Source organism: Silurus aristotelis (assembly GCF_946808225.1).
Source record: "Silurus aristotelis genome assembly, chromosome: 2".
NCBI lineage: Eukaryota > Metazoa > Chordata > Actinopteri > Siluriformes > Siluridae > Silurus > Silurus aristotelis.
In genome coordinates, this window is record NC_139575.1 from 29119963 (window position 1) to 29131353 (window position 11391).

At 38.4% G+C, this 11391-nt stretch overlaps 1 protein-coding gene across 3 annotated transcripts in view; it reads right to left on the bottom strand.

Moving 5' to 3' along the window:
* The window catches only part of ripor3 (RIPOR family member 3), a 47808-nt gene extending 40389 nt beyond the window's left edge, over positions 1 to 7419 (bottom strand). For 2 of the 3 annotated variants that reach the window (XM_083532330.1, XM_083532331.1), the window contains exons 1-2: positions 6925 to 7419; positions 146 to 253 (exon numbers count right to left, since the gene is read on the bottom strand). In XM_083532330.1, coding sequence (XP_083388456.1) covers positions 146 to 243 — 98 coding nt within the window. In that variant the 5' untranslated portion in view covers positions 244 to 253; positions 6925 to 7419. The remainder of the gene's footprint in view (positions 1 to 145; positions 254 to 6924) is intronic. The other variant, XM_083532332.1, reaches the window with a different exon arrangement.
* Between the last annotated feature and the right edge of the window lie 3972 nt (positions 7420 to 11391).

The window sequence follows — 11391 nt, forward strand, 5'->3', positions numbered from 1 at the left end:
TGTGCAGAAGAAACTTATACAAGATTGCAAACCTTTTGTAATATATGAAAACAAATTTCATTTGTGTAAAGCTGCTTTGAGACAATGTTCATTGTTAAAAGCACTATACAAATAAAAATTAATTGAAGAATAAAAAAAAACTTACCTATGTCTGCCAGTAAGTGTGTTGACTCCAGTGAAGGAGCAACTCCTCTGCACCATACCACCTTCTGATGGAGAGTCAAATTGCAACTTCACCGACATCCTTGAACACCTGCAGTGCAGATACAAATACACAAACATATTTTGTACAAACACAAGGAAATCACACATGATTGTTCCATGGTACGGATATGGTGAAGGCAAAAATATGTCTGCTGTACTAAAGGTTCACAAGAACACAGTGGCCTCCATAATTCTTAAACATAGGATACAGATACGATGATGCATAAATTGTTCTCCCTCTGGCTACCGATTCCAAACAAGGTCTAATAGGCCTAATAACGTTAGTAGGTACCCCAGATGACACTTGAGTGGCTGGATTATTTGCAGATTATATGGTAAATCCAGTAGTGGGTGGTCAGGGCCAGCAAAGCCTTTTCTGCTGGCCTAAACACCATCAGAAGCACTGACCTACATTTACAACATCATTCATTCATTCATTCATTTTCTCCCGCTTATCCGTAATCCGGGTCGCGGGGGCAGCAGTCTAAGCAGGCCCCCGCCTTCGACTGCTGCCCAATCCTCACAGCACCGTCCCTTACGGTCCCTCCTGCAGGTGGTGAGCCCACGGGAAGGCGGCCCCACGTCACTCCGACGTCATGGACCTTGATATTTCCCTCGTAAGGGACCCCCGGAGCATAGAGGGTTAAGGGCCTTGCACATTTACAACATAAATTATAATATTTGTTCCATGAATTTGTATTAATTTATTTCTAACAGATTATTCTCTTCATTTCGTAGCGCTTCTCTTGGCTGCACTGTTTCCAGTATGTGTATGTGGATGTTAGATTTTTTGTACAATCAGATTTCAGCCTGTATGTGCTGCCATGTCAATCTAATCTGCCCAGGGCCTTCAAAGTCAGTACTGCTGGCCTTTTTACCTTAGTCTCTATTAGCAACAGGTCTGTTTCTTTAACCAATCAGATTTTACATTCACCTCACAGAATAGTGCCAGCATTTTTCCGTCCTCTAAATGGTTGGTCAAAAGGAAACTGTTACAGCCAAGTTCAACTGCCAAAACACATCTGTAGCTTGCTGCACACATTAATACATCTTAGTTAGCCTTTTTTATGCCTCTAGAGGAAGATAAATTTATTTGGTTTAGTATAGTATTGATGGTTCTATAATTGCGACATGATAGTGGTGGTATTAAGAAGTGGATTAAGTCGGGTAAATCCCCTCTGAAGGCCCAGGTACCAAATGCATGGTGCACCACTGGGTAAATCAAATCAAACCACTTCTTCAATCAAACCTTCTCCAATTTTCTCATTTCTTTAAGCAATTACTGTAGTCCTTACATACAAAAAATGCATGGAAACTGGTTTATTTTTAAAATGAGTTTAGCTCCAGATGGTTATCAGTCCAGCTAATGCTCCTTTAGTTCAATTTAAGTAATAAATAAATAAATAAATATTTTTTAATGTTAAAGGGGGATTTGAGCTGATTTTTCTTTAAAGGATAGTCTGAGTGCTATATAAGTAGATGGATCGCTTGACCCTGAGTGGAGTGCACACACACAGAGCAGAAAATTAAGCTGAGTGACACACCGCTCCTCTTTTCTCTCACTTTCACGTACACTTACATTTAACTGAAGGAATACATTTTCGAATATTAATTCATTCACTGAGCAGCAAAATTAAACTGATCAGACTCGACTATCTTCAGTCACCTACAATATACTATAGCTCTTTGAGCCTAGAAAGAGCTCAGAGAACAGAGAACAGAGAACAAAGCATTTCCTTTATTAGATACTACTGTCTGAAATGCATTAAGGGGACATAGTCTAAAGAAGGAGCTTCCTAAACCCATGTAATGTACACAGGAAAATATCAGTAAGCCCTAAGAAAATGAGTGGGACCACACCCAAAGACAGCAAACCACAACTGCCAGAATGTGCCCTTGGTAAGGGACCAGCAAAGTCAACAATATTGCACAATGAGCTTTATTAGGTTTACCTACTAATATGTGTAAAAAGTTTCTTTCGGCTTCTCCCGTTAGGGGTCGCCACAGCGGATCCTCCGCACGTTTGATTTGTGACAAGCTCAAATTTACACTGTAATCCCGGATTTAATTAGGCTATTTAATTACAACATTCTTCTTCTTCTTCTTCTTCTTTCGGCTGCTTCCATTAGGGGTCGCCACAACGGATCATCTGTCTCCATACCACCCTGTCCTCTACATCTGCCTCTTTTACACCAACTACCTGCATGTCTTCCCTCACCACATCCATAAACCTCCTCCTTGGCCTTCCTCTTTTCCTCCTACCTGGTGGCTCCATCCTCAGCATTCTTCTACCAATATAATTCATGTCCCTCCTCTGCACATGTCCAAGCCATCTCAATCTCGCCTCCCTCACCTTGTCTCCAAAACATCCTACATGCGCTGTCCCTCTAATAAACTCATTTCTAATCTTATCCATCCTCGTCACTCCCAGCGAAAACCTCAACATCTTCAGCTCTGCTACCTCCAGCTCCACCTCCTGTCTTTTACTCAATGCCACTGTCTCTAATCCATACAACATCGCAGGTCTCACCACCGACCTAAAAACTTTCCCTTTAATTTTTGCAGATACCCTACTATCACAAATCACTCCTGTCACTCTTCTCCACCCACTCCACCTTGCCTGCACTCTTTTCTTCACTTCTCTAACACACTCACCAATACTTTGCACTGTTGACCCCAGGTACCTGAATTCCTCCACCTTCTCCACCTCTTCTCCCTGCAACCACACAACTCCACTGCCCTCCCTCTCATTCACACACATGTATTCTGTCTTACTCCTACTGAGTTTCATTCCCCTTCTCTCCAGCGCATATCTCCACCTCTCCAGGCTCTTCTCAACCTGCTCCCTACTCTCACAACAAATCACAATATCATCCGCAAACATCATAGTCCAGGGAGACTCCTGTCTGACCTCGTCCGTCAACCTGTCCATCACCACTGCAAACAGGAAAGGGCTCAGGCCCGATCCTAGATGCAGTCCAACCTTCACCCTGAACCAGTCTGTCGTTCCTACTGCACACTTCCCCTCATACATGTCCTGCACCACCCTCACATACTTCTCTGACACACCTGACTTCCTCATACAATACCACAACTCCTCTCTTGGCACCCTGTCGTACGCCTTCTCTAAATCGACAAATACACAATGCAATTCCTTCTGTCCTTCTCTATACTTCTCCATCAACATTCTTAAAGCAAATAATGCATCTGTGGTGCTCTTCCTCGGTATGAAACCATACTGTTGCTCACAGATGGTCACCTCTTCTCTCAGCCTGGCTTCCACTACTCTTTCCCATAACTTCATGGTGTGACTGATCAACTTAACTCCCCTGTAGTTACTGCAGGTCTGCACATCTCCCTTATTCTTAAAGCTCGGTACCAGCACACTCCTTCTCCATTCCTCAGGCATCCTCTCACCTTCCAAAATCTTGTTAAACAATCTGGTTAAAAACTCCAATGCCATCTCTCCTAAAGTTGGCAGCAACATCTGATTTTATATATAGGGAACATGGATTTTAATTATGTCATTATCGATGGAACGTCAATTGATTGAGTCAACAGTTTAAAATCAGAGGTGAACTTTCTTCCCTCTGGGACACCTCAAGTCAAGTCAAGAAACTTTTATTGTAATTTCAACCATATATAGCTGACACAGTACACAGTGAAAAGAAACGTTTCTCCAAGACCCTGGTGGTACATAAAACAACATAAAGCTACATCACACAACATAGAGCTAAATAACAAAATATAAAGGTAAGAGCTAAAAGTCAGTTGTCCTAGCCACATAAAATGCACCTAGTGCAAACAGACAATACAAAACAAAACAGTACAGGACAGATACACAAAATACACAAAATAGCACCGACCAGTATATATTCTGTATAATGTTATACATTACAATGTGAATAAATAAGAGAACTTTCAACAAAGTAAACATATGCACTTCTGTATAGCAGTCAGTTTGCAAACAACAAAAGCAGCTATTGAATAAATGACCAGTCAGTGTTCAAATCCACCTTCCCTTAAGAATCTTGACTTGGGTAGTTCCACATTTGCCAGAAAAAAAAATGTGCCTGAATTTCAATATGGAATTTCTTCCACACTTCCTCCCCTTGTCTGCTTTATTTTTCATATTTAAATGACTAAAGCGCTACAGAATTGTCCCAGCAGAGAAGTGGAGGAAGTGTATCTGATATGTGGGCATATCTCAGCAGGATGGACCACCACTGAAGTCACAGTGTCTATGATAACTAAACATGCCCTTACTTCTTATTCCTTCCTCACTTCTTGTCTTTCTGTTTTATTGTTTTTTTTATTCCATGTGAAATAAAAAAAATTCACTTTGTTCACATTTAAACATGTGAAAATGTTATCCTCTGTATCAACCTTTGAATCTTATGCATTTGAAACCCTAGAAAAATAATGGTAATAATAATATATTTGGAATTCCAGCACAGTGACAATTTTCATGCAACAATGGTTACACCCCTGAACTGCTCAAAGTCTATTTATTGTGTCAGTTCTAAAAAGTCAGTTTGGCTGGTCCTTTACAGCTAATACTACAAATATCTATTTGGTAGTTTGGATATTTATCTTATCCTATACTATATACACCTACCGTATTTTCCGGACTATAAGCCGCTACTTTTTTCTCACGCTTTGAACCCCGCGGCTTAAACAACGAAGCGGCTAATTTATGGATTTTTCCTGGGTTTTTCCCGGTTTCACAAACTTCAAGCCAAAAAAAACTGAGCGACATAACATTAGACCAATGAAGTTGCACATCATAAATATGGATGAGGTTCCTCTGATGTTCAAACTGTCGCTCACTCGGACTGTCCACAGGAAATGCGAATCATTCGGCACGCTGAAAACAACTGGGCATGAAAAAACGCACTTCACCTGTGTTCTGAGCTGCACGGCATCGAGAGAAAAGCTTCACCGATGGTGATTTTTAAACACACGATGATGCCAAAAGATAAACTCCCGAGAGAAATTGTTGTAAAATGAAAGAGGAAGACAGTGAACTGTGACTTTTTTCGGTAGGCTACTGTTTAAATACAGTTTAACGGAATCAGATCACTGAATGATCAACTAGTTCTCCAAAATAGGTCAAAGGTGAATCTTGTGAACCTTCAATTGACGACAGACAGAGCAAAACACAAACGTACAATTTCTGAAAATAATGAAGAGCTAGGATACACTAATATAGTACAGTAAATGTGTGAAACCTAGTCTCTTGCAATCAAATATGCAATCAAATAAAATAATTTGATGCCATACAGATGAAATTCAGCCTTGTGCATATTCATACTGTAGTTTACATCAGGAAATACTAAAACTGACATACTGACAAAATGAATAAACATTTTGACGATCTTTGTTTGTAAACAATGACAAAAGAACTTGTTATTTTACAGTTTTTCTTAGTTGCTTAGGAGCATTTCTCGAGTCATCCTTATCATTTGCAAATCAGTAAGTGCATTCTCGAAACAATGTGAACAAACAGCACAACATATTGAATGCACAATATTAAAATTCTGTAAAGTTGCTTTGAGACAATGTCTGTTGTGAAAAGTGCTATAGAAATAAACTTGACTTGACATATTGGATTTCTTGCAAAATAATTTGTGTCAGTGAATATCTCATTCCCATCAGAATAAAAAGTCCCTTTGTCATTGTTTACAAACAAAATCATCAAAATATTTAGTCATGCTGTCAGTATGATGGCGCACAGTTTGAGGATTTCTTGATATAAACTATGGTTTGGATCACAGTAACTGAAAATGCACAAAATTTGACTTCCTTCTGTGTTGCATGTATGAATTTTAGAAACACAATTTTGTTTATGAATGCATATTTGATTTATATTGATTGCAAGAGACTGGACAGGAATAATTTACTGTACTATACAAGTGTTCGTTTGTTTCTTAGTTGTTTATCCATTTTCTCAATTTATAATCCTGTGTTTTGTTCTGTCTGTGTACACTCTCCAATTGAAGGTTCACAAGAATCACCATTGACATGTTTTAGAGAACTAGTTGATTATTGGTTGATCTGATGAACACTCGCCTTCATTAGTGACATTCAAGATTCATCTGCACAATTCATTAATTCAAGACACATTTACAAAATAAAGTTTAATAGAAATTTACTGGTTTAATTTGACTGGTTTAACCATTTTGCATTTAATGGCTTATGCAATGAGCTGATGCCGAGATGTTTTGGGGGTTAAGGCTATTTAGGTGAAACTAGTATAATATATTTTGATCAACATGACAAAAACAACTGATAATGTACGAAACAGCAGACAATTGTACATATTCGATTAAATGAATGCACGAAAGGATTTGCAATTTGATCAAAGCAAGAATTGTTTTTACGATGTGCACAAGTAACCAAATGACATGGAGTTTGAACAGGGAGTTTAGAGAATTTAATTTCATTCAAAGCAACAAAGCAAAGCTATAAGTAAGGGGGGGGGGGGAATCTAGCTAAGATTAATATTTTACTCCTTTTGTGGTTAATGAAATAACTACATTATAAAGGTAACATCAATGTAAAAAAGACCAAATTTGTGTTAATCTTTTCAATGCTGTGACTATTAAAAAATATTTATTGTCAGACTGGAAAAAAATCTTGGCATTTGGATTTAGAAATAGAGAAAAATAAATAAATAAGAATGCTGCTATCATTATAATAAGCAATATTGTTTCTTACCAGAGTCAAAGTCGCTCCTATTCAAAACCAAGTTTATCTCTGAAAGGGAAGTGCAAACTTCATGCTCATCTCTGCAGCAGCATGTGTCTGTGTGTGCATGAGCAGATGTCTGTTTGCTCCTGATAGCATGACTCTGGCTTAGCTGTGAGTTTTCACGAAGCAGAAATGACACCCGATTCCAAGAACTGGCTTTTACAGGACAAAGAGAAAAAAGGCAGGGCACATCAAATTCTTCTCACAGCTGAGACCCTTGCTCTCCCCATTCCTATCTCCTTTTGTGCCTTGCTTTATCTGCTCTCTCTTCCTAACCCTCTCTCTTTTTTTTTACACATGCACAATTTTAGTTATTTCTATGCTTTGTCATAAAACATATCATAACATTTCATTGGCTATATTTACAACTAAGTATCTAGTTAAATGGCTTGAAGCCTGGGTACTTATTCAGTATTGTCCTGTTCTGTACATATGCACCTACTTTGGAATAACTCCCCAGTGTCTGTGAGTCTTTCTCTGTGTGTGTGTGTGTGTGTGTGTGTGTGTGTGTGTGTGTGTGTGTGTGTGTGTGTGTGTGTGTGTGTGTTTGTGTGTGTGTGTGTGTGTGTGTGTGTGTGTGTGTGTGTGTGTGTGTGTGTGTGTGTGTGTGTATTTGGGGGGTTGCTAACATTTGTGGTGTACTAATCTGACACAGATGGTTACATCGTAAAATTTTAAATTCTTAACATTTTTAGCATATTATATCCACAGATTAATTTATCAATTGTCTTATAATTGTTTTGATACTATTTGCTAATATAGACTATTTCAATATAATTATATATTTTAATATAAATATTGACATCATTAATTAAATTAGATTTTCATAATATTTTATTGGGTAAGAAAATACCCATACATTATGATTTTTCAGTGATCTATGTAAAAATGCTGAAATATACATCCATGATAGGGAATAAGAAATAGACTGATCCTGCTGCAATAAAAGCAGAATATGGTCCTCTTCTGGTGTTAATTTGTCTCAGCTATCAAGTTTCAAGTTCACTGTCCTGTGCACATGAGAGGGCTTTAATCATCATGAAATTCAACAAATCTTACCATTTGATTATGTAATTTTTCACACTTATCAAACTGCTAGATTGGCATCTGTTAAAAGAAATATGAGCAGGTTGTGGCTATGTCCATATCTTGGAAATATGGATAGATAGAAGAATAGAGAAAGATAGAGAGTATATCTTAAAAAAGAGAACATGTTTAGATGTTCATGTGGAACACAGAGAGACTATCTGGGCATTTGGCCAAAAACAAGCAAAGAAAACATGGGAAAGAGAAGGAAATAGAGGAAATGTAGGAGACCAAGAGGGGAATTGTGCATAAAATAACATCCTATTTTTAGTGGCATTTAGTATTCTGTGTACTGTTTATCTAGTCTTCTAGTGTACTATGAGTTCTAAGCTCAGGAATAAAAATACATTTAAATAAGCCACGGTACGTTATTTTATCATTTATAATTTATCGTCATTATTTTCAACAATTTACAATTGATCTCACAGCCTAGCTTACAACTGCTCATAATAACTGTTCAATTAACATCATATGATAATTGCCAAGTATGTGCTATAATCAGAATAATCAGAAGATTTATTTTTGTTAATCATGGAAAATCCATCCCAAAGACTACATGATCCCATACAGAGGCAGCGGAGTTCATTTTCCAACAGACTGATTTAGCTTCACTGTCACAACGGCTAAGGGAAGGCATTTCTACTGTATGCTATTGCACTGTACAATTACTTACCTCTCTGTAACAGATGTTAATAGCAACTTATATACATATCCCATTATTCACTTTCACTTTACACACATATACATACACAATTGTGGCAATACAATTTCATTATTTAGCTTTTCTTTCTTTGTGAATTGCCACTAGCACTTTTTTTTAATGTAGCATCATCTTTCAATATTGTATTTGTTTAGATAAGTTACAATTATTTAATTTAATTTTGCTTTTTTGATCTTATTTTATTTTTTTAATAAACTACTGTTTGTCAAGTCAAGTCAAGTTTATTTCTATAGCGCTTTTGTCTGACTGTGGCAAGGAAAAACTCCCTTAGATGTTATGAGGAAGAAACCTTGAGAGGAACCAGACATCCTCATTTGGGTGACATCAAGAGTTTGATCATAAATCTTTCAACAATACAGAACACTGGAGAGTGAGAACTAACATGAGTACTGGAGTGTGTGATTATAAGTAATGTTCTTTTTACAGTCTTATACAGTCATTATGGTTATAAAACTAGGAGCTACTGAGCTCAACATTTGTGATCATTACAGATCCAGCACCAGCTTCTCCCAGAGCCTTTAAACTCTCCAGGAGGTCCAATGTCAAAACTCCACACATGTAGTGGGATCCATTTGGCACTGGTACGTCCCTAGATGGTACGAGATGTTTGCGAATTCGGCATCTACTTCTTCAAAGGTCCATAATCTTCATGAGGTGGGACGTGACTGGAGCTGGCCAAACCTCAGGAAGCCTCGGGATGGGGAGAGAAAGAGAAGCAGTGGAGAGAAACTAGCATAGCTGCTGTTCATGATATTAACAGCACAAGTTGATAATGTGCATGTGAATCAGATGTTCTGGAGCACAAGGTTATGATGTGAGACGTATGTTATGTGTAGGCTTTGCTAAAAAGATATGTTTTTAATCTGCATTTAAACTGGGAGAGTGTATCTGAGCCATGAACACTGTCAGGAAGACTATTCCAAAGTTTAGGAGCTAAATGTGAAAATGATCTACCGCCTTTAGTGGACTTTGCTATTCTAGGAACTACTAAAAGTCCGGAGTTTTGAGATCTCAGGGAGCATGATGAATTGTAGCGTGTTAAAAGACTGGATAGATACATGGGAGCCAAACCATTTAGGGCTTTATAAGTAAGAAGTAGTAGTTTGTAATCTATTCGAAACTTAACAGGAAGCCAGTGCAGGGATGATAAGATTGGGGTTATATGATCATATTTTCTTGACCTTGTAAGAACTCTTCTTGTAAGAACTCTTGCTCTCTCATAGGATCAATTAAGTATATCTCAGTCTAAGTCTAAGATGACAAGTCAGAGTTAGAGGTATCTGACTTATTTATTTATTTTATTTTTTGTTGTTCAACAGCAATGCAGTCTGAATCTTTAGACTCTTCCACCTAAAAAGATATGCCTTGTCTGATGTTACTGATTGTTTTAATGTGATTCAATTACTATAGTTTAAAACTATTTTTAAAAAAGCAATAGCATATTTCTAAAAGTGTCTGTTTCTGTAAAGTTATTTACTTTATTTAATCCTGATGGATTGAAATACAAAAACTTTGTATTACATTCCCATCCAACCTCGTTGGAATGGCCAGCTTATGCAACTTAACTGTTCTTAAGTATAGTTTATTTGTTCATTGGGAGGAAATTTACTATATTTGAATGCATATTATACTTTGTGACATTGAGACAAAACCATGTTGTTCAGAATCCATATGTGTTCAGTTAAAAGCACACAGGTAAAAAATATTCCAACAATACAAGGGGCAATCCAAATGTAGTCATGTCATTATACTTCCGTATGACTCCCAGTCGACCGGACATTGGAGCTGTCCCTCTCTTTGACGGGAATCTAAAATGTGCTGTACAATGTATGCCAGTGGCTCATTAATCTCCAGGGGTAAAGTCGGGTCCTGCTCTGTTTTATTGGCACCTGGCATGGTGTGAGCAGGCTTGAGCAGAGAAGTGTAGAAGGAGAGTAAAATTCGGTTTTGAGTGGGAAGTTGCAGCCGGTCGGGTCAGTGATCGGGTTGATTTGCCAGATTATCTTGAATGGTCCGATGTAGCATGGGTTACTTTACTATTTAGCAGCTTGAGATTGATATTTCAAGTAGATAACCACACCATGACCCAGGTGATAGTGTGGACATTGGCGTCTTTAGCAGTTCGCCTGTACTTCTTGGTGCTGGACACCTCGCTGGAGGTGCATATGGGCCCACTCCCACACTTCCCTGCTACGCTCGAACCAGTCATTCAACGCTGGGACATCTGATGTTTTACGCCACCATGGAAAAAGGGGGGTTTGTATCCCAGGACACACTAAAACGTAGTGAGATTGGTTGATGAGTGAATCAGTTAATTCCAGGCATATTCTGCCCAAATTAGGAACTCGCTCCAGCGATGCTGTTCTCGACTGCAGTATGTTAGCAGAAAGCATCCCAACTCCTGATTTGCTTGTCCAGCTTGGGCAATAGCCTGTTGGTGATACCGAGAAGTGAGGCTGACATTTATCCCCAGCGAGGTACAAAATGATCTCCAAACATGTGGGGTGAACTGTGTGCCCCTGTCCGATGCTGTGTGCCCCTGTCAGGTAAGCCATAGTTCCTGAAAATGTTTTCCTTGGCAATTTCCATGGAAGTAGGGAGACCTTTCAGGGGCATAAATTTACAAC